General features: G+C 38.0%; 1 protein-coding gene across 1 annotated transcript in view; it reads left to right on the top strand.

Annotated features, from left to right (window-relative positions):
• The window catches only part of LOC105459972 (proto-oncogene tyrosine-protein kinase receptor Ret), a 54,006-nt gene that overhangs the window by 11,689 nt on the left and 18,312 nt on the right, over window positions 1-24,005 (top strand). The window contains exons 3-7 of the mRNA XM_011706372.1: window positions 20,058-20,264; window positions 20,386-20,504; window positions 20,823-20,958; window positions 22,227-22,480; window positions 23,795-23,975. Coding sequence (XP_011704674.1) covers window positions 20,058-20,264; window positions 20,386-20,504; window positions 20,823-20,958; window positions 22,227-22,480; window positions 23,795-23,975 — 897 coding nt within the window. The remainder of the gene's footprint in view (window positions 1-20,057; window positions 20,265-20,385; window positions 20,505-20,822; window positions 20,959-22,226; window positions 22,481-23,794; window positions 23,976-24,005) is intronic.

Raw genomic sequence — 24,005 nt, forward strand, 5'->3', positions numbered from 1 at the left:
TAATTATGCGAGTATTGATTTGGACCAAAGGATATCGAAGAACTCAGTTTTATAAATGATGTACTTTTTTGTCTAACATTTAAACTATTTTCGTAAACTATTGCATTTTGTTTCGATCACCCTGTATCTCGTCGCAGTCCCTATCCTCGAGAATTTTCACGCTAAATCCGCTTAAGCCTCAAATGTTCACGGCTGTCGCGTGCTTCATAATAGACCATTAATTTCTTCGTTAGGCTTCCTCAGCGTTTCGCTGTTGTTGCCCGTATCACTCTTATTGCACGGTTTTCCCAACGGAAATCATCCATTTTCGCGCTACTCGACACGGCGCAAAGTCGTGTATCTCAGCCGACACATGCACATGTGATTAAAAAAAACACGGTAACACTTCGGTGACCTGATACAGGCTGTGAACAAAGTTTCGCGCAATCTGGGTTACCTATATCGTTAAGTACACGAACAAATTACAGCAAGAGGAGTAATGGTGAAATAATAGTGATAACGTTACCACGGAAATCGATCAAAATTAATTAATTGTGGACCCTCCATTCAAGATCAAATTAATATGAAAATTGAGCTTTTCATTAATTTAATAACCATTAGTAATATATGATTAATTCTGTAGTAGTTAACAAACATAATAATTATCATATAATGTTGACAAGTTTTCTAAAAAGCTAAATTTTGCGAAATGAATTTAAGATTAACACAGAGAGGATTGCAATATATACCTTTGTTAGCGAGAATAATTTCCACAATCACAATAGAAAGAAGATAACGATCACAATAACTGTTAAATCTTTTTCTTCTCAAAAGGAAGATTTAGCATGCTAAGAGAGTCCTCAATAGCGACCGTTTTAGACATCTCTGAGGCGTTAAATCTCGCTCCTTTCACTGGAAGAGATTTAGCGTGCCGGAAGAATCCGCGATAAGTCGCATGTATAGTCGGTGCTACGGCTATATATATATGTGTATACGTGTATATATACAATATATATATATATATATATATATATCACAAACAATTCGCACCTCTCTGATATTTACGCAGGCAATATCGGAGAGGAGAACGATACCGCACGTCCGATCGAAGATCGACTCGCACCACTAGCGGCGAAGAGATACACATAAATCCCACAGCGCGAATGTGAGAGGAGAGCTGCCGAGAATTAATCTCATTTGTAAACACGGATGCTCGTCCCCGCGGGAACGAGCAGACATGAATCATGAAACGAGCAAAAATGTTCGCACCTTCGAATGTCAGAGGATGCAGAAACTATTGCGCTCTCGTTTCTCGTTTCGTACGTACTTCGATGAAGTAAAAGAAATAGGTATATAAAATAAAATATGAATATGAAGTTCGCCGTGATTTTTTAAGCACGACCCCCTCGCTTGGAATATTTAATGTTTAAATGTTGAAACCTGAGCAAGAGAGCTCAGCTCAACATATGGCATAACAATGATAAAGTCCGCGTAGAATTATTTATTCTCATGCGTATCTTTCTTTTTTCTTTCGTTTCTAAAATTTTAATTACAGACCGTTGCAGCCTTTGCACGCGTTCAACAATTTTAATTGAGAAATGTGCTCTCGTAAAAAGATTAAACATCAAATGTTTCATGTTACATCATTTAACTGCGATAACGCGGCACAAAGGAAAAATATCGCAGATTTTGATCTCTGATACGTAATGGTTGACCGTTTCGATATCAGCCAATCGCCCTAAATATCAATTGTCGACGCAGATACACATTATATATTACTGTTCGCATCGATAAGCTACTATTTACGACTCGATCGTGAACAGAGCTAAAATAAAAGGGCAAAACGGGAACTTTTAACAAAAAAATTAATTAAAACATATATATATATATATATATATATGTGTGTATGTGCGAGAGAAAGATAGAGAGAAAGACAGATTGTGACATTTAAGTAAAAATTACAAGGTGTCATAAAATTAATATCCTTCATTTCATGAAAGATATTAATTTCGTTTAAACTGTTTACGAGCATATTATTAGAGAATTCTCTCGAAAATAAATTTCGCATCTATTGAGTCTTAAAATTCAGCACCGAAAGAGAAGCGAAACTTAATGGATAAACTCTTAATGGATAGCTATAATTGTTCGTACCGAGCGTTGCAGAAAAAATTGATTGAGTTCATTCGATCTGAGCCCGGTCGGTGCGTTGACACGGTGCCGCCCGCCGTGGAATTAGCATGGTCGCGCGTTACGTTGTTTACCGTATCATTTTCGCGGCGCATCCGCGACATTATCGTGCGAAACGTATATGCCCGAGCAAACAGAAAACTGTCGCGCGCATACGTTACCCCCGGGGGGAGGGGGGTCTGTCAACATCGCTCTCTGCCACGTATCCGTCCACCTCGATATAACTACGAAGAGGACGGGCGCGCGTCCGGGCAACTAAATTCCCCGAAACGGCACGCTTGTCCACGTTAAAGGATACTCCGGGACGGCAAAGTCCGGCATCCCCACGGACGGCTTTCTCCCGCAGATTAATGCATCTCGGGGTCGCGAGTGTTCTAAACTGCGAGAGAAATCGCGCTGCTCTCTCGACCCGATGGAAAGAGAAATGGTGGAAGTCTTTCCCCATTCACCCGGACAATCTCAATTATTATAATTGTTATAATTAACTTATTAATTTGAAGCAGCAGAAAATTGTAATAATTTCCCCTCCCCCCTCCCCCAAAAACGATCTTATTCCTGTTTTGAAACCTCGCGACATTTATGCAATTCATGACATGATTTTCATGTACCTATTTTCATTTTGAATTATTCATACAAAAATATTAACTATATTTCTTATAATTATACAATATAATTATGCAATCTTAAAGTAAGATACTTATTCTCTATCTCAGATTGAAGATTCAATTAGCATTTGCATGGCACTTAATGCAAAGTGATACAATAGGAACTAAATATAAAATTCGCTTAATTTACCCCTTGCTTAATTTCCCATGAATTTATGATACAATTTGTCATTCTGCGGTATATAAGGGGATTAGGTTTTAACGCCACAACGAACTAACGGCTCCCTAACGAGTGTCGAGAAATTCAAACGACGTCGATTGTCTCCATCTGCTATTCTAGGAACGACCAACATTTTGTTTCCCGACGCCTACATCATGTCTCGGGCAAACACGTCGAGATGTTAAAGATCGAAAAGTAGAAACGTTACGCAAGAAAGGTTGGTTAAAGAATACGTAAAAATGTCATCGAGTACCGTGAAGATATGTATAAAATACAGATTACAAAATTTTTTGAAAAATACATTCCAATATTCCTCTATTTTTTCTCTATGCATTTTTAAAATATAGAAATGTACTTTAAAATAGAGAAATATAGAAATATTTCTAAAATAAAGAGAGAACTTTTCCTCTATACATTTTAAAATTTACTTTTCAAAAATATTGCAAAATATAAATAAATATACGTATAAAACGTGCTTGAAAATGTAATAAATATTGAAAATTTGTGTTAGAACGCAAAATACGCAAAGTAATATTTTTTTCAAATATCCACGGCTATTATATATGAAATAATCTAGCTACGTGTACTCTGCAGCAGTGAATTAATTTAGAGAAAAGATACGTTGCGCAAAATGGAGGGACGCAAGCTTTGTGATTTAATGATCATGAAAATAGCACCGGTAGCATTCTTAGTTATGCGAACGAAATTGGGAGCACCTATTTTCATTCTCTCTTTAGATAAACAATACAGCCGTATACAAATATATTATATAAATTCAAAGAAAAATAAAAAGAAATAAATTGAATAAATCGAAATATTTGCAATTTAATACTAGATTGTTCAGAAAATAATAATCGAATTTAATCTATCCAATTTTAAACGTCCAAGTCATATTCCATTATCAAAAGTTGAATTTTAACTTTATAAATTAATTTTAGATATTGTGTAAAAAAATCTTTGTCCAAATTTCTCACAATTTTTTCAAAGAATTTATGTTATTCATAAATTTTTCTATTTTAAATTGTTAATTCTACATTTCTTTCTCAAGATTTCTTAAAATATTTTAATTTATTATGAATAAAATAATTTTATTTTTCAATATTGCCCTTTTATTTCTTTTTTTCCTAAAATATTCTCTGATCTTATAATATTTCCGAATCACGCACATATCAATGTGCATAAATAATACATCTCTTTATTTTCCTAAAAATAATGGTTGGCCATTATTTTCCGAGTTACCTACAACGATAAATAAACTTACAGATCCAGTAGTCGATGCGCCGCCTCTGTAGTGCCCCGCTTCTGCTCCAACCTATATCCGGCTGCTGCTTTGTTTTTTCTCGCTAATCCACAATTGATCACGATCACACCACACTAATCACTTCAATACGACAATCGTCCGTTATTTCGTAAGATACTCCCGACCGATTATTTATCGTACTCCAATGCAACGCGATTACAGTGTAATTTTGCCAACTTCAATTTTCACCTGAAACAGAATATCTTACGTTAGTTATGATAAAGCTTAGAACATACATACATGTGATGAAATAAAGTGATAAAATATCGCTTTTCATTTGTTCGCGAATGAGCGTAAAAATCGCAATCGCTACATACCTATATAAATACGGAATCAGCTAAATTAGCATACCGGCTTCAAGCAAAACGCAAAACGCGAGATATCGCGCCCTCCGCCTACGGACCGTTCAGAAAAATCTCGATTTATCACGCGCCCGTTCAACCGGCGCGCGTCAAGATTCGAGAGGTGTCATATGGCAGACGCGCGCATTGACCGCAACGCAAATATCCCGGTATCTCGGAGCGAGCGATGCATCACCTGTTTCGGCGAATTCGTTGGGGCAATCCGACGCGCCGATGCTATAATACCGTCGATGCCTACTCTCGATCGACGTGTCGATGACGCTCGGCGAGCGATCAACGCGAAATATGTGCGAGAAGCGAGATGCGTATCAGAGCCCGGCGACAGGCTTTCTCGCGAATGTTCGACGGACGCGCGCGGGTGGGCGGACGGACGACATCGGGCGGGATTAATGCCTCGAAACAACGGCCCGCGTCGTGTCGAAAATTCGGCATTTCTGATACCGACCTGCACGCTATCCGTCCGGGACGATCGAGGGGGACGAGAGAGGATGCGGAGCGTTCGCGACTCGGACTCCGCTCCGGCGATACTCGTCGCGAACTGACCCGGCCACTATGGCGTCGTGTGACGTCACGCTAGTGTGCCTAATTTCATGGCGATGCGACGCGGCGAAAAATTCTCTGCCCCCCCCCCCAACCCCCTCGTGCGGGAGGAGGAGATTCTCTTTGGCGATTAATGTTTCGAAATTCAACGGCCCGTCGCCGAGATCATAACTTTCGACACTGACCTGTGCATATATAATTTCCATTCGACGCAATCGAGGGGGACGAGGAGACGCGAAGCGTCCGCGATTCGACTCCGCTGCTCCGGGGGCGCTCATCGCGAACTGGCCGACCGTTTTACGGCGTCGTGTGACGGCCCGCGTCGTTGAAAATTCGGCATTTCTGATATGACCTGCACACAATAATCCCGTCCCGGGACGATCGAGGGGGACGAGAGAGGATGCGGAGCGTTCGCGATACTCGGACTCCGCTCCGGCGATACTCGTCGCGAACTGACCCGGCCGCTACGGCGTCGTGTGACGTCACGCTAGTGTGCCTAATTTCACGCTACGCGACGCGGCGAAGAATGTCCCCCTCCCCCCCCTCCCCCTCTTCCTCCCCGCGTGGGAGATTTTCTTTGGCGATTAGCGTTTCGAATCTCAATGGCCTGTTGTGTATTCGCCAAATTCGTAACTTCTGACACTGATGTGTACAAAATATCCGTCCGCGGAACGATCGAGGGGGACGAGAGGATGCGAAGCGTTCGCGATACTCGGACTCCGCTCCGGCGATACTCGTCGCGAACTGATCGGCCATTACGGCGCCGTGTGACGCCGGTATATCTAATTTCACGCTGCAACGCGGCGGAAGATGCCACCCTCCTTTTCCCGCGCGGGAGGAGATTCTCTTTGGCGATTAACGTTTCGAAACTCAACGGCCTGTTTTCGCCGAATTTGTAACTTTTTTTGACAAAATAACCGTTCGAAACGAGGGGAACGAGAGGATGCGGAGCATTCGCGACTCGACTCCGCTCCGACGATGTTCGTCGCAAACTGACCGACCGTAACGACGCCGTGTGACGTCACGCTAGTGTGCCTAATTTCACGCTGCGATGCGGCCCCCCCCTGTGGAAAGAAAAATTTACTTTATCGCGATCTTCAGTTTTATCGATGTAGTAGAAGAGGCAATTGTGCAAAATTAATCGAGAGCTCGAACACAATGCTCCATTTCGAGGTAAAAGAATGCGTAGTTTAATTGTAAGAAGGCTTCAACTAGAAATGGTGATATGAAAGAAGAGTAATGTGTTATGAAAAAAAGCCTGTCTTTGCTGTTCTTGAGAAAAGTAAAGTAGACATTATTTCTATTTTTTGAGGTGAGAAATCCGAGAAATGATTTCAGCTAGTTACAATTACGTCACATATATAATGAAAACATATAAAAAATCGAATAATTTCAATCGAGAAAACGTTATACGCGTGTCGCAGTTATTCGTGAGAGAGAGAGAGAGAGAGAGAGAGAAACAGGTCACTACTTATATCGATGATGGTACATAATATAATACAATCTAATACATCAAATATATTTGTCGTTAATGAAAGTCTAGAATATCTTATAAAAATTCTATATTTAATAACGAAAATATCAGATCAGCTGATGTCTTCGTGTGCCTGCACGACATGCGTCTCGGCATTCTCGATGATCCGCCGAGTAGGAGCAGCCGAGCAAGCACTCGAAAACATTCCGTCGTATCTGATATTTTCGCTATTATAAAAATAACATTTTTATAAGATATTCTCAATTTTTACCGTCAAAATATGATATATTACACTGTACCATGGATACATGTAGCGTATATAGTAACTTGTCTCAAAAAAGACTGCGACTTCACGCGTTTTTCCGATTTAAACTTAATTTTTCGTACGTTCCTATCATGTGACATAATTTTAACCAACATTGTCAGATGTCTCGCCTCGAAAACTATAAAAAATGTCTATGTTATTTTTCCCGAGCATCACAAAAACAGGTTTTTTTTGTAACGCCTTTCTTTCACTATGTGAATTAAGTTCGCTTTTTGAAAAAATTCTTTGATATGCAATATTTCTATAGAGATAAAATTTTTTTTAACGGCGTTTTGTTAAGATATTAATAAAAATATTAACTGCTGGAATTCAAGCCGTCCAATACTCATCTTTAACGAATTTAGAAAATCGCAATCTCATTTACGAATAAATATATCAAGCTGTACTAACATACATAGATGATTAATGCAATAAATTTCGGGCTATTCGTCTTCAGCAAACCATGCGAGTCGAGGTGAAGCGATGCATCGTGTTTTCATTTCAAGAGAAACACGTGTAATAAATTACTCGAGATATACATATATATATATATTAAGGCAAATTATAATCCGACGTAATTTGCGGCACTTGGTATTCTCTGGCGAGTCGTGAGAACGAAAGCTTTCTCACGAGATTTCTCAAATTCGGTAAACCGCGATCGAGGTAAAAACAGCATACGTGTTAGCTGCAATTTGTCAAATTCGAAGCTGCGGCATCTGTCTTCGGGAAGGCTTTGCGACCCGAACAACGTGAAATATCGTAGCACGATATCCTCGCAGGCAATATGACGCGGCCAAGAGTTGGGCTTCGTGTGACTCGACGTACGTTCAAGGTTGCCGTCCCGAGGCTCGGATTCCGGGAAAGTCGCGCGTGAAAAACAAGGTGCCTTTCCAATGAATGACACCACAACAATAGTAACGCGCCGGTAACTGTTTTCGAATCACGAACCCGACGCCGTATTTTCGTGGCATGTAAATATATACATACTTTTTTTTCGATATTTCGCGCTTCCGCGATCTCGAGCAAAAGACGTGTCTTTCCATTTCTCACGTGCGCCTTACAAGTCGTACATCACGGATATGACACGTGGTGATATATTCACAAACCTCTCGTGGTTTTAATAGATTTCCATTTTACAAACGCTCCCGCAGATGTATATCGCATTGTTTGATCAAATCTGCTGTGGACGGATATTTATAGCGGTGGATTTATTTTTCTCAAATTTACATAATTATTACGAGAAGAAAAAATGTAGATAGGAAATATACACAGAATGAAATATGTACAGAGATGTTTGTGAATATTAAATTCGTTAAAATTTTTCAGGCTTTAAAATTATACCTTTGGTTCGTTCATATACTATTTATTCTGCACGTCATTCGAATTTAACTGGAACCTTTTGCATCAACGAAATGCATAGATGTGTAATAGCGCGTACGCTGAAATATCGTTGGGGAATATTGAATCCGTGCGGTTGCGAAGAGCATCGCATCGCATCCCGCACCGGTGGTTTTTACGCGCACTCGTTTCGATTTTATAAGCATAACGTTGCAATCGAAAAGATACGCAATATCATTTTATAGACACGTATTCACAACGTGGAAAGTTCAAAAGCTTTGCTCGAGAAATCGTAGTCCGAGATTTTTCGAGATGTAAATAACAAAAGATTTATAATTATGAGTTTTTACGAGGCGTTAAACTCAATTATAATAAATTTGATGTATACCTAAATTAGCATTTTGCCTTTCAAAAATACATATTTTCTGTTGAAATTTATTTAGATACGTGTGTTTTAATTTTTGCACTGTATGAAAAATTTATGTAACGAAAATTAAATATCAAAATACGGTTTGTATAAAAATGTATATGCATGTACTAAAATACGGTTAGCTGAAACGTAGTGAGTAATTCCAAGTAAAACTGATTATACGAAGATATATATGGTTAAATGTAAAATTTATTATATACTTATTCAAAATAGGAGCATTTATATAAAGAAATACGACTTATCGATGTTGTATAAATTCGATGTAAAATATTGGTGTTAAAATTAACGTAGTGTTAATGACGGTAAACATTAATTACCCGTCGTCCATTGAGCCCGTTGGGAGGTGGCAAAATTAAGGAAGGAGTTTCGCGTGTGTTAGTCGCAGGGGGCGATCGCGATATGAAAACTGGGCCATGTTTACCGAGACTTTGATTAAGTCTTCGGCACCTTATTGCCGGTAAAAGCACGCCGGTGTGCGGTCGGTCCCTGGGTAAACTTAGCTTAGCTGCGAGGCCAAGAATGGAACATAAAAGTCGAGTTAAAAGCAATTATATCCGTCGTTCGTTTAGAAGGATGGGCGAGGGAAAAAAATCGATGATCGTCGAGACCACCTGCGTATCGCACGCGAATTCTCAGTGCAATTAACGCGATGTGCGGCGCAATCCGATCCGATTCGATACAAATTAACGTTCCCCGAGAACAATCCCTATTCATAATTTATTCGCCTAATTTATACGCCCTGGCACGGGGAAGGAACGCCACGCGAATTAGTTCCGCTACCGGGCGTACAGAAATTACACCCGCTGCGTATTTAACGAAGAGCGAGACTCGGCTGGCATACAAGTTTAATCGCAAGCTCCTAAAGCTGGCGTAATCATCTTTACGACTGTTAGAAAATGGCGCGATCTACCTAGGTCTACAACGGATACGAGGATCCTGCCGACTGGAGATTAAATGAATTAATTAAAAAATTATTATTTTTCAAACTTTTACTAATTGAATTTTAAAAAATTATATTTAATGTGAGAAAATCATTTCTGCAGTGACTGCACGTGCGCAATCGAAAATGAACAAGTTAATATTTATTATCTCGCGGTTTTACATCTATAAATTACTGTGATTCGGCAGGTAGTGTCGACGATCACTAATCCTCTCTTTTACGAAATCACGCGACATCGAAAATCTTTTTAACGCAATCATTTAATTGTATTCTTTTTGTTGTCAACAATGCAAAATAGGTACAATGGTGAGGATAAATCTTAAACGATATATCACGCGATATATTTTTTAATCTAACTAAAATTGTACCATATATACATATATGTATATACATACACACACGAGGTTATCTCGTCGGCTAAAAATAAATGCCACGAGAAATAGGTGTCGGCGGAGAGCAGCGAGATGGACATAGTGGTGAGATAAAAAAGGAAAATTTTAATGAGTAATCAACTCGGCGCACGAATGAAATTGTAACTCGTCGAAAGAAAAAGAAATTATATGGCCTTCATGCTCCGCCGGAGAAGAATATCTCTCGAAGAAACTCTCTTTATTTCCGAGATGATTTTGTTAACTCTGTATAAAATGCATGATTCTTGGAAAAGTTTGTTATTTGCCATGAAAGGTATAGCCGGGTGTATTGTTGCGCGCCGCGCCATTAACGTGGCCTGTCGTATACCATAAAATTTAATGTACATTCGCGTACACGGTAAGCGAATTACTTAAGCACGGCATTACGATATCGCCCGCAGGATTATTCACCACGGATGATAAGGCCGATTACCTTAGCAACGCGAATGTAAAATTAATACTTATTGTTAATATTCTTTGACCCTACTCTATCTAGCAGAATGATCGGCCGATGAACCAGAATGTGGCTGATTAATGTGATATTAATGATAAATATCAAAATACGACTGTGTGTGTGAAATATGTAAAATATGTCTCTCAATGATAATCTTATAAATTAAGCGACATATTTTATAATAAAATGGAAATACTGAATCTAAAATTTAATTTAGAATAAAAGTGTGAAATGTGTTTTGTGAGATAATTATTATTTTTACAAACCAATTATTTACAAAAATATTTTATAAATAGATTAATTAATTTATTCATAATGTAATTTAATGTGCCGCTATGTAGATGATTGACTTTAATTATACACGTATACATTATTGTTATCATCTCATAGTTATAAAATCTCATAACTATAACCGCAAATTTGTGACGAGTTATTATAGTTATTTGTTAGGGACGTATTAACGGAGAAATATATATCGCACCAAATCATTAGGATAATGGATATCTATGCAAAATTTATAGATTTCCCGCATCCGATTTCACGTGAACTCGATAAACTCGAAATTATCACTTTCCGCAATGAATATTATGGATACATAATTAAATAAAGTTAATCATGCAAAGAACGACTTGTGGTATCACAAATTCTTTTTTGCAATATGTTTTTAAAATATTTATAATGAAGCGAGCAAAAATGTTACAGTAAAATTTGACACGCAAAATTTCCAATGATTTAAAGAATCTATATGGACATATTTTAGAGATTACGACATCCTCAATAATCTTCTTTCTAATATAAAATCACGTTCACGAAAAAAAAATGGAGTTAGGCCATTGCCGTAACGCAATAACGAGTCGCAAGTGTTTACGATTTCGTTTCTCGCCACATATATAACGTTACAGCACGTAGGGCATTAACGCACCCCGGCTGATATTAACGTGTCGATGTTAACGAGGCCGTAAGTTCGTCTCTTAAAAGGTGCGGATGCTCGACGACCGCGGAGTTTTCCGTAGTTGCCCCGTATGCCGAAGTGTCCTAAATATAGTTAAGGCTATTTCGGAGTTCGGAACGGAGAGAGGTCGGCCATCGGGATAAAAGTGGGAAAATGAGGAAAACGCAGGAAGGAAGAGGGGGAAAAAAAGCGGGATAACAGGCGACCCTCGTTATTTATCGGCGTCGCATGCACGCAGGTGTCTCCGCTTCGGGATCTATAGTATGCTCGCCATGCAGTCGCGTGCATCGCGCCCAGGACCATCTATCCCTCTGCCAAGTGTCACGACAATAGCCAGCCGCTTTCTTCCCCCCTCCCCACCTCGAGACCTATTGACACACGTGTTCCATATCGCGCATCGGTCTGTCGTCCGCGCATCAATACGTCAGCTTTAACGGATCGTTAGTATTAAATATCAGGATTACCCCCGTGTGTGTTTCTTCATACACGAACGACCGAGCGAACGGTGGCGCGCGTCTTTCACATTTTGTGAAGCGAAAAATTCCGCGCGTTGGAATTCTTCGATAATGCAGCAATAATAAAAGCAATAATCTATATATCGATCTTAATGAATTAAAAAAGTGCCTTATTTAACGTACCCGCGCGAGAACGGATTTTGCGTAATTAGCAGCGAAAATTCTTAATAATGAAAAAGAGAGAAGTGCATATTTTGTAATTTGGAAACTAAAATGCCGCCAGAACGTCGATCGGCATGATTCCGAGGCTCGGGACGAATGCGCGAGACCCTCTCGAGATCAAGGAACGAGGGCCACGTTGCGTATACGTTGTATGGCTGCTCGTATCGTGTTCTCTCGCTCTCTGTTTTCGGGAATTGTAATTCGATGTGCAAATACGGGGTTTCTACGTATAACGAGCCCGCGTAGGTATACCTGCGTTCATGGATGCACGCGTGCGTGCGTACATTAGAGCATCACGGGCGTATCGCCCGCATGGACTGCATCGATCGGCCCGGACAGATTCTCGCGCCCGTCTATCTGTCTCTCCTGCATTATGCACGAGGCTTAAGCCATTTCAATGTCCAACTTCGACACGCCGTAATTATCCGCGGCGATCGAACTTTGGCGAAGCGAATGGCTTGTACGAGTCATTAGCCGGAGAATTAACTGATGAGTTCGCCGCCAAAATTCGTACAGCGAATTCTCACGCCGTTTGCTGTGTCAGTTCTTAGTTCGATTGCAGCATCGATTAGCGCTCCACTGAGCAATTTAATTTTCCTATATAAGTGCTGTGGCTAATCGTAAGACAATAGTCCACATAATGTTACACGTTTAATTTAATATCATCAAGCGTTTGAATAACTCAAATAAATATTCACATACATTGTTTCACCCAAATAAATATTCATATTCGAGTTGTTTATTCAAATAAAGAAATAATAAGTTCATTACATTAATAATTCGTTATATTAGTAATTCTGTGATTTCAGCAAATTAAATCGTTCCCATTGCAATAATAATACGGATAATGCGTGTATTTAATCGCGAGAAAAATGAATTTGTTTCTTCACTACAGCAGAGAAGTTTTACATATATTGAGATTCAAATTTAGAGTACGTCGTCTTTAAATATCTGTAGCTCTCATTAAAATTAAGACGGTGATAATGCAGCTTTATAGCTGGGCTTACTTCATTGTTGCGGCGTTTATTGTGACATCTTTATAGCGACACTAGACGAAATGTGATAAGAGCCAGCAGAACAGTAAAGAAGATGAAGTGCGCGAACATTAGGATGTCTCTCATGAGGATACGTACAATGGAACGCCTCGAGTGACGTGTAGAGCAGATATTTGTACTGTATTTTTACAAGAGGAAAGAGAACTAAAAGAGATTTATTTAAAAAGCCTTCTGTGTTGTATGAATAAAATTTCAGGAAATAATATGTATTCATATTACAAATTATATCAATATGCCATATTTCACGATGTTATATTGTAAACAACGTGAAAAGCACGGAGTTAAAATTTACCTTTACATATTACATATATATTCATTTTACAACAATCAAAAGTTTCAAATTTTTCTTTCCTTTTAATTTAAAAAGAAAGTTTATTTTCGAACTGTTTTGAATCTAATTTTTAAAGAAATAATAGATTAAGATAGGAAAGATACATGATAATTTGCATGCATTAATAAAGGACGGTTTAAGACGGTTTGGAAAATAAGCTCTTCAATCATGCCTCGCTGCCTCCGAAAGAAAAATCACCGAGGAAATTTTCTTGCCGAGTCAATAACGGTGTTTGCGTTGCGAACTTCAACGTAATATATATTTCATGAATCTATCGGGGAGGTTTGGTATAAAAATCATACGAGTGAATTGGCGCTTAATATACGTCCTTTCCGACGTTGCGACGAAGTGTCGTGGCCGTCGTGGCAGTAGAAAATTCTATAAGCCGAGCTCATCCTCCACTTTTGCCGCTCAGTGTCGAAAGCCCTAAGCGCTTCCGTCTCGTAAGTCATATCGACAACCCAGCACTTAAGCGTACGAGCGATGTAATGTTCTTCTTCTCCGAGGGAACACATTTTTAAGTAGAGGAAGCTTTTCATGAATATGATCGGCTTTTCTTTCACCACAATAACGTATCATCGCGAACGTTTAAAGCCTTAAGGTACTTTAAGGCGTTTGCATTATCCCGGCATGTTATTAACGTGCAAAGTTTTATAATAAAACTTTGGTCTCTTGAAAATTTAACAGTACAATCACACTTGAATCTTACTTTATAAAGACTTACTATGTAAGAGAGATAATTTAAATGAAGGAGTACTTACTCAAAAAAATACATTTAACTTTTTTAAAAAATATGTGAAATAAAAATCACATTGTATTATTTGTTTTCTTCGAAACTAAATCTGTCACACAAGTTTTTTTTGTCTTTCAATTTTCTGGTTTTCTAACTCAAACGCTGCAGACGTCTCGCCATCTTTCTTGCTTAAACTTCTTACTCCAGTATGTATGATAAAGTGAAATTGCGACCGTTCTAGAGCGGCTTGCATGGCGATATACGTAATTCATTCCTAATCCCCGACGAAAGTCAGGTGGATCTCGGTTTTCCGGAACGGGGACGAGGCGTGAATCGAGAGACAGACGACGCCATGGACACGTCGGGTAAAATGGTTTAATAAACGACCCGCGGTGTCGTTTGTGTGTCTCGGGGTGGGCTCGGACCGCGGAATAAACAATTCCGGGCATTCGTGGAGAATCCCCGGGATTAACGTTCCGCCGTCGCACCAATAAAGCGGGGTTACAGAATGTCATTATGGTAGACAGGCGGCAGAAATACCGCGCTACCTACTTCATCTACTAGACGAGGCCCCTTTTATTTTCATTGCCACCTCGAAAAATTACACCGTCGACCACGCTATTTTTACGACTCCTCGAGAAACTACGTTCACTTTTACCTAAAAAGCTCGAAGAGCCTTCGAGGGCGGGCGATGGCAATCGACAGCGTCGGAATTAAATTTAAGTACGTAAGCAAATATCCCACTGTCACAATTTACAAAATTCTATTAAAAAATAATAATAGATAAAATTATTATTAGAGCAAATTGTTTATTTAAAAAATTGCATATCAGATAAAAAAATCACAAAATCCAAAGAAAAATTATAACGAAAAATCATTATTTGTTCTAGACGTGAAAATCAAATAACGTTTACAATGAAAGTTTCCTTTTAGGTAATATTTGTGTTGAATCGATTTTAACGGCCGCATAGAAATGCAAATTATTACCCTTAACTTGTCCAATATCGCCACAAAATGTTGAATCGATCGATCGAAAGGGATAATGAGAAATGTGGCAGCCGCAGTCCATTAGACTTTGTTCCATGATTATAGGAGAAACCTGTTACGGAATAGTGACTGTTAGGACTAAATGAGATACGCCATTTTACTTACACGATAGTGTCCGGTTATTAGTGGACATTTATCAAGGAAGCTTATTTCGTACAGCTGATTCCCCAAGATCTGCAGTTGATTTATGACTCACATAAGCGCAAATCGAATCCATCTATTGCGGAAATGATCGTACGCGGAATTTCAGCAGAATTTCTCAGTAGGGTCTGCTTTACGTAAACTATGTCTAAAATTCGTATATTTAATGGACTTGCCGAAGTACAGCTAATGCTTATAGCAATAATAAGTTTTCCTGATAATTTTTATTTAAATGGAGATAACATGGATTAAAAGAAAACTTTTATTATTATCTTATAACATATCTATTATTACTTTAAATGTATTTTATATATAATATATATTATTAATTTTATATCTTTAAAGATTATAATATTAATTTTATTTATATATTAAAATCTTTATATACATATCTTTCTGCATATATATAAAATATATTTTCTGTTATACAAAATGGTATCTCCAGAATATGTAAATTGTGTTCAGATCCTCCGATATTCCAATAAGGTAGCCTGACATTCGGCGCCGAGAATTCAATTACAGGAAAAGACACAGAAGGAGACGTCTGCGAGACGTATCTGCCTTGGCGTTATCCACTCTTGAATATGCAAACGCTACTCCGTGCGCGACGTTTAACACGCGAAGAACTCCCCTACGGTCGATCGCACCTAGGATACAGACGACTCGCACCGGGTGCACCTAAATGCATGGTGCAACTTAGGTACGTGTTTCGTGATACAGCGGGATTTATTTGGCGATAAAGTACCGTAGTACAGTATTTCGAGACCCACGAGTATCTTGAAATGAAAGTGCTGGAAGAAATTTCATTTACCGATGCTTCTTCCTTTAGATTTTATCATTGTTACGCATTATCGTTTTATATTGCAGTATTTTGTATTTTGCATTTTAAATTTCTAGAATTTCATAAAATGATTAATATATATTTCTTAACTACATTCCAATTTTATTGAAATCTATAATATGATCTTGGATGAAGAACAATTTCATTCTATACATGTAACTCAAGAATACAACGGAGGAATTCTATTCTATTGTACATGAGAGCACAGAACATCACTCTCTGCCTCCGTCACAGAATTAATTGTTTTCATCCTAATAGAGAGAGATAGGAAATTCCTATTCAAATTAAGGACCTATGCTGAATATGTCTCATCGACAATGTAGTGGGAAGAGAATGTGTACAAACATATGGTAATTTACACTTGCTTACACGACAAATTAGCATTTGGATAGACGTATTAAATATGAGTGCATACGTATAAAGAAATCAACTGCTACTTAGAAAGAGTTTTTTTGAGAATGACCTTTCGTTGTTACGCTGATTTTCAACATAAAAAAAATAGCTTCTAAATAAAATCACAAAATATTTAAAAAATTAAATTTTGAAAAATTTATGTGTTAAATGATTCTATATCTTTTCAGATTTCATAAAATTTTAAAAAGTCTGCAATTTTTTTTAAACTCATCTAAATCTTATTTATAATTTTGTTTGTAAGAAACTGTACTGTAAGATTTTGCTATTTAAATTGTTTCACGGTAGTTCAAATTTACGAAATGACTGATGCTTTTATTCTTTTTTTATTATAACTTTCAACTGGTAATCTATTAATTATTTAAATATTTTAATCGCAAAAAAATCTTTTTCAAGTTCAAGTCAGTAAACTTATAAAATTGATAGTTTTGTATGGAACATTGTACTGTGTGTGTGTGTGTGTATGTGTGTGTGTCTGAGAAATATCCTTTAAGGCTAGTGTATGTCAAGGAACTTGCGTGGGAGGAAGGGCGGGTAGTAAAAGTGCTCGTAATCGTTCCGTCTGTATCTAGCCGCACACGCGATCCACGGATTAAAATTAACAACCGCTCCGGCATATATTGATTGCACGCTCACCTTGACACCGAGCGGGAGGTTCGTTCCTCCAGGTCGCACAACGATGGTCGCACGCAAAGGTTCCGGTGCAGAGAACCTCGGTAATGTCTCCCTCTCTCGACATTGAACCTGCCCGCGTAAATACCGAAATTAGATGCTGCCGTCCATCGGAAAATCGGATCGTTGTTTCAGCATTTAACGCGACCTCGTAGCAATCTCTTCGAAATAGCTGAAGTGAAGCTAAAAGCCGAGCATGACTCAGATTCGAATTGCGAAACAATTCTTCAATAATCCCTTAATTAATTTTAACGTGTTAGTGCACTTTAATTTTTAAAAATTATACTATACGAAGAAATATAGAAATGCGACAAAATTGCAAACATATTCACAAAGTGAATTTTTACGTCCGAAATTTTTACTCTTCTAACATAATTTTTGCAGAAGTGAGACTTATGAGATGAACAAGAATTATTAAATATAGAATAAAAAAAATATATAAACATAGTTTAAATATAAATTTAATAAATATATTAATTAAATATTATTACAATAAGTGAATTAAATTAATTAAATTATTCTAACAGTAATAAAATTTTTAAGAGAGTTTAGGTTGAAAATATCAAACGATAAATTGACAAAATGATATTGCTTTATATGTTATATATATTTCACATTCATTTTGTTATACAATAAACATTTTAGAATTCTAACTAAATAAAGTCTCGCTATAAATATGTAACGGCTGTACTATCTCTTAAATCTCTCGATCCTCCTTGACAGTCGCACTTAGGGGAGCAATAACATCATTGCACAAGGGCGACGGAATATCCCCAGGCCGCTCCTGGCACGATCAAGTCGATACAGACTCTTATCGTCAAGTATATATATAGACTATCGACAAATGTCCATTGCAGTCCATGTCGAAATTGGAAATGCTCACCAAATAAGGAGGAATTCGCCCAACCATAAGAAACAGAACCAGAATCAAGAACAACTTTCGTAGTTCCTCGCATGAATACTGACCAAATACTTCTCTATTTCCGGAAATAAAATGTCTATATTTCCGACATTTGTTTTATATAAAACGCACGTAGACATTTTTTAATTTCATGGCTGTAGATTTAGTTTCAATTTCGCTAAAATAAATATACCGCATCATATTTCTTTTACGTCTACATTACTCTGTAATTTATACGCTAGATAGATTAGACTTACATTGCTTCCGAAACAAACAATCTCCATCACATTGTTATATTTTTCCGTATCTCAGATCTAAAATTGCATGCGGTAGAAAGAGTTTTTCCTGTCTCCCGTGGGCGCTTATCGCCATATAATTTATAACATATGACAGGAAGCGTGAGAGGAAAAGTCGCCTCTCGCGACATAATTTATTCGCCGGACGTGGCGGCGACGATCTCGAGAGCGTGTTCGACGTAAGCTCAAAACGTAGAAACCGCCAGACGATCGGCTCCGACGTAAGATATCGTAACGTATGCCTTACGCCAGACGGCCTTTAGATCGTCTCGCGGCATATTTTATTCAGCGAAGCACATTTTTGCGACTGAACACGTTTCAGCCGTTCAGAAACGCAGGTCCTGCATGCACATACCGGAGTCCTCTTCCCGGGAAGGCTTGCAAAAAGAATCCTTGTAGTATCGCGAGTGAGAGAATAAGATACACGGTTAGCCTTCTTTCTGTTTCTGCGAAATTGGTTTGGTAATATTTTAAACGAAAACATACGAAAAACTATTGCTTGAATATTCACCTTTCGGCAAAAATGCAAATTCTCTGGCTGTTATGAAATATACATCAGAGAGAGATAGACTATTCTCTCTACGATATAATTTATTCCTCTTTTTTTTCTCTACACAAAATAGCTGTGAAATCGGTTCCAGATTCCGAATAGGCGGTAGTCTTCGCTTATTTAAACATTAAGCAAGCTTTCGCAACACTATTGAATTTCCATTCGACGACAGATTTTATTCTCACGTTTCTTGCACTTTTTTAATACAAAATTAAACGCCCTCGCTTTCACACGTAGAAGAATCCCAACACAAATACTTATATAATAGAGACATTTAGAAATATTCTTCTCAATATCCGTTATCTATTTCTTTGTGATCATAAAGAAAAAAATGTTCCAAACATATATTCTTGGGGAAAACAGGTTTAAGAAGAATAACTAACAAAACCGTTATCACACATTAAAGAAAGTTATCACAAAAAGAAGTATTAAATATAAAGAATTTAACAGGGACTTATTTCTTTTCGCTTGTCGATATTTTTGCGCTGTACCTGTCAACTTTTAGCGCGGCAACGACGGCAAACAGCCGTAAGGTGTACGTGACGTTTCCGAGTACCAAGTATAACAACGTGTGCGACGTGCGCGCGCGAAATCGTCAGCAAAATCGGCGAAACTGGAGTACTACACCGCTATATAGTGTACATACCATTACCTACTACCGTTTTCGCTTCACCGAAATTCGGCTGGTACCCTCCTACGCTTCCGGCGAGCCATTGAGTTCGTTTCGCGGAGGATTTACGAGCGCGGGGCCATTGTTCTTGGACGCGACAACTTTCGGGAACGATATCCGATATAAGTCAGCCTAAGGCGCAATCTGAAAATCCTGTCCGGAAAAATTGCGGAGGAAGAGGCCACATCCTGATAAGTACCTAACGGATAAATCTATTTCCTTTTTTTTTTGTTTCAGGACTCTACTTCCCGCAATCGAACCTCACTCTAAAGCTCCCGTACTCGGCTCGACGCGACGAGGTCAAACTAATCGGCCTCAGGACCCTACGGAACGACTCCGTTGCGCCGAAAAATGTGGAGTATCAGATCCGCATGCCGCGGGAAGAGTCTGTAATTTACCTTAGAAATTCGAGCGAAGTTATGCTACGGAATCTTTCGAAAAATGGTACGGAAACATTTTTATTTATTATTTTCTACAAAGAGAAATTTTATTTGACATTGTAAACAGATAATAATTAATGTGTAATTGGAGTTTTTAAAATAGTTTTTCTCTTTTACGTTGTAAGACGACCTCAATATCATTATCAAAGCGACGGAAAAGAATTTTGGCGAAGCGGTGCTCGAGATAAAAGTGCAACCAGTACCGGTGAAGGGAAAAACAATCAATTGTGCAGATTTCGTGCAGGTAAATTGTCGTAATAAATTTCTACTTCCTTCTGAATATTCGCGCGAGCGACCCGTTTAACCCATTAACCATCGCAGTTGTCACTTGGAATTCATGTACCATGCGCATAAATAATGAAAAATTGATCTGAATAATATGAAAATTGAATTAAACCCATTTATTATTCGGCGAATGTAAAAGCATCACAACTAGTGATTTGTAGAAATTTGTTTCATTTGATCGCTTTGCGATACAAGAAGATAAACGACCGTTAACGGGTTAAAGCGCCAAGGTATATTTTATCGGAGGCGTCGGTCCACAAAGTTCCTCGCGTTGCAGGACATGTGCTTCTGGAACACGTCGAGATACAAGATTTATGAGAATCAACCAGTCACCATGATTGGCATGTTCGGCCCGGAGGCATACAGCTACGTGTGTCCCGAATTTCGCGTCACCAGATATGAATTATTGAATGGCAAGTATCTTCAGTGATATCTCAATCCTTTTAGTTTTCAAATCCAATCTCGTGTACTTTCATTCGATTACTTTATTTACGAATATAAATAGTTTAAATTTTAAACATTAATTTATCTACAAATTTTTAAAAAATTTCTGGAGGGTCTAAAATTAATTTATGAGGAATTCGGAAACTCCATTCCCCTCGCGCTTGAGATCTTTATCCTCCTTCGTGTTCTCAATAAGTCGCATCGTTGCGTCACCCTAGCGATCTTCGTTAAACCGTCAGGTTCATGTTTACGAGAGATAAATCTACCATCAAGGATCGAGCATTTTGCACTGACAAAGCCGGGAGAGCAACGAAACGGTGATTGATTGGAGTCATGCGACATAAAATACGAATAAATTCTGCCGCAACTGTTCGCGGCAGTGAGGAGCGCTAAAGCTGCCGTCGGATCAGCGCGAAACTGTCATCATTAAAATTCACTGAAGACGTCGTTAGTGTTGCAATGGCAGCAGTAATACGTAACAACAGAAACCTGTGGCCCTCTTTTGTGTGCGCCGAATCATATATCAAATCCCCCAAATCTCTTCACCGACGATTTAAATTTTATTTTTCGTCCGCTGAATACAATAGAAGTGGCTACCGGGAAAATGTTGCAAGCGCCATATTTCAAATGCGGCTTTTTGGATGAGAGCTAGAGAGAGAGAGAGAGAGAGAGAGAGAGAGAGAGAGAGAGAGAGAGTTTAAGCTAACAATAGTGAGATATAAACATTAAACTTTTATAGAAAACCGCGAAAAAAATACACTCACATATAGAGATATATAGATTACTTATATTAAAATATTGACCAATTTAAATATTTTGTTAAGATTATATATTATTTGTAAATGCGTCAGAAAGTATTGCAACATTAATAATAACTTTGATGTCAATATCTAAAATTATGTGGGATATGTGTGAAAATAAGAGTTTTTTATATTAATTTGAATAATACGGGTAATACATTAAAATAATATGTATTATTATAATATTACAGCTTTTTGTTAATTGTCAATGTTTTAATATATTACGACAATATTTTTTCATTAGATTCTTATCTAATAAATTTGGCGCTTGCACCACTGTTCCTGGAACCTCTTCGATTATGGTAATTTATGCTAACGATATAGGTGCTTTGCTACCACAGACCACTTTTGAATAACGCATACGCTATACTACACTTGATATTGAACTTGAAGCAACGTAGGAACAACGAGAGTTGAATTTTATTCTCGTCTCACAGGAACGGACTATTTTCACGTAGTGAACGGTAAGTTATTTGCGAACGCATCCTTAGACCGAGATGTTATCGGACCTCCGGGAGGACCTGGACCTCACGTCAAGATCCAAGTGAGATGTGTCGTTTGGGAAGAAAAGACCGGGATGCAGCACGTGCAAACGGACGTTCTCACCATCGACATTTTGGACGAAGACGACAATCCTCCGACGGTGCAAGGGAACACTTCCATCGCTATAACGCTTCCGGAGTTCTCCAAGGTAATTTTACAATATCGAAATTGAGCCAACTAAATTAACGCTTGCCACGATCGTTCAAGTAACTTAGGACCAATTAACTTGCTGGTATTAAGTAAGTCAAGATTTATCGTCATGGGAGCGTAAGGGCATCGCTGATCTATATCGAAATCCCGCCCCGTCTATGTTCTAGTTTTAATCCAACTTTATGATCCTGATAATATTCACTTTTCTGTTTTATATCTTTCATTAAAAGAAAATTAAATTGTTGAATCAAACTTTCTATAAGTTAAATGTAAATTATTTATTTGCGCCTTTATTTGTAAATAAATAAACATATAAAATGTAAAAAAGCAGTATAAGATATCAGATCTAAATTACATTTCTGCAAGAAATCACAAAAAAAATTATTTAAAAATGTATAGATAAGGATCGTCGAGTCAAAATTTATTTTTTTTCAGAATAACTTCAACTGTCCTTATTTTATTTGTTAACTTGCCCAACATCCGGGAGCATTTTATTTGACAAATTCAGCGTTTCTCCATGAATGAATTGCGCTTTTCAACCGCGGCGTCACCACGCTGGAAACGAGACTTAATCAAGCACTCATTGTTCGCGTAATTACTGCGTTGTTTTCAACACGATGTGCATAATAAAAAGGAAACGCCAACTGCGACGAGCATTACAAAAGACATACGAGAGTGATGAAGTATACCTACGGCGAGAGAGGAATAGCTTAGCTGGGATTGATCCTGATTAAACCTCTCTCGGGATACCCCTTTCCAACTCCTTCTCATCAAATCCTCTTTTTTCCTCACTACTTTTCACAGTCCTTGGTAAACACCTTTTTTCCTTTCATTCAGCTGTTACTTTTTATTGTTCATTTCACTTCGATGAAGGAGCAATTGTTTCGTTCGAATAACCGAAACACCTGAGAACTCTCTACGAATCTAGTTGGAGACTTTAATGAGCTAAGTTCGATCAGTTAATCGAAATCTACCGTTTCACTAAGTGCAGTGAAAATACTTAAAACGGTTACTGAAACAATTTAATACCATTAGAAATGGCTAAAAAAAGCTTTATGTATATTTTTCTAATTATTATAGAAGTTTAATAAAACTGAAAGGTTTTCATTATCATAATTGCAGTGAATGAGTAAATTAAAACAAAAAAATGAAATGATAAATTATTGAAATGATAAAGATTACTTGTATATAAAAATAATAGGTATAAATTATGCGGATGTTAAAAAACGTAAATGAAATTAAATCATTTACAATATAATATGCAATCTACATTCGTGACGCAAAATTATGCAAAGAAACGTTTATGTTACAGGGTTCTCCATTGGTGAATGAGAATCTTTTGGTTCTGAAGGACGCGGATGAGGTGACCAGCAACCAATACAGCGTTCATCTGCTTGACGATACGTCCAACGCGTTGACCGTTATTCACAATGTTCTGCCGATCGAGCATCACACGCGTCCGAACCAAGCGCCTTCCACCGGCATTTTTTCTAGTAAGTACATCGAGCACGCGTTCGAGCACT

The sequence above is a fragment of the Wasmannia auropunctata genome, unplaced genomic scaffold (assembly GCF_000956235.1).
Source record: "Wasmannia auropunctata unplaced genomic scaffold, wasmannia.A_1.0 LD333485.1, whole genome shotgun sequence".
Taxonomy (NCBI): domain Eukaryota; kingdom Metazoa; phylum Arthropoda; class Insecta; order Hymenoptera; family Formicidae; genus Wasmannia; species Wasmannia auropunctata.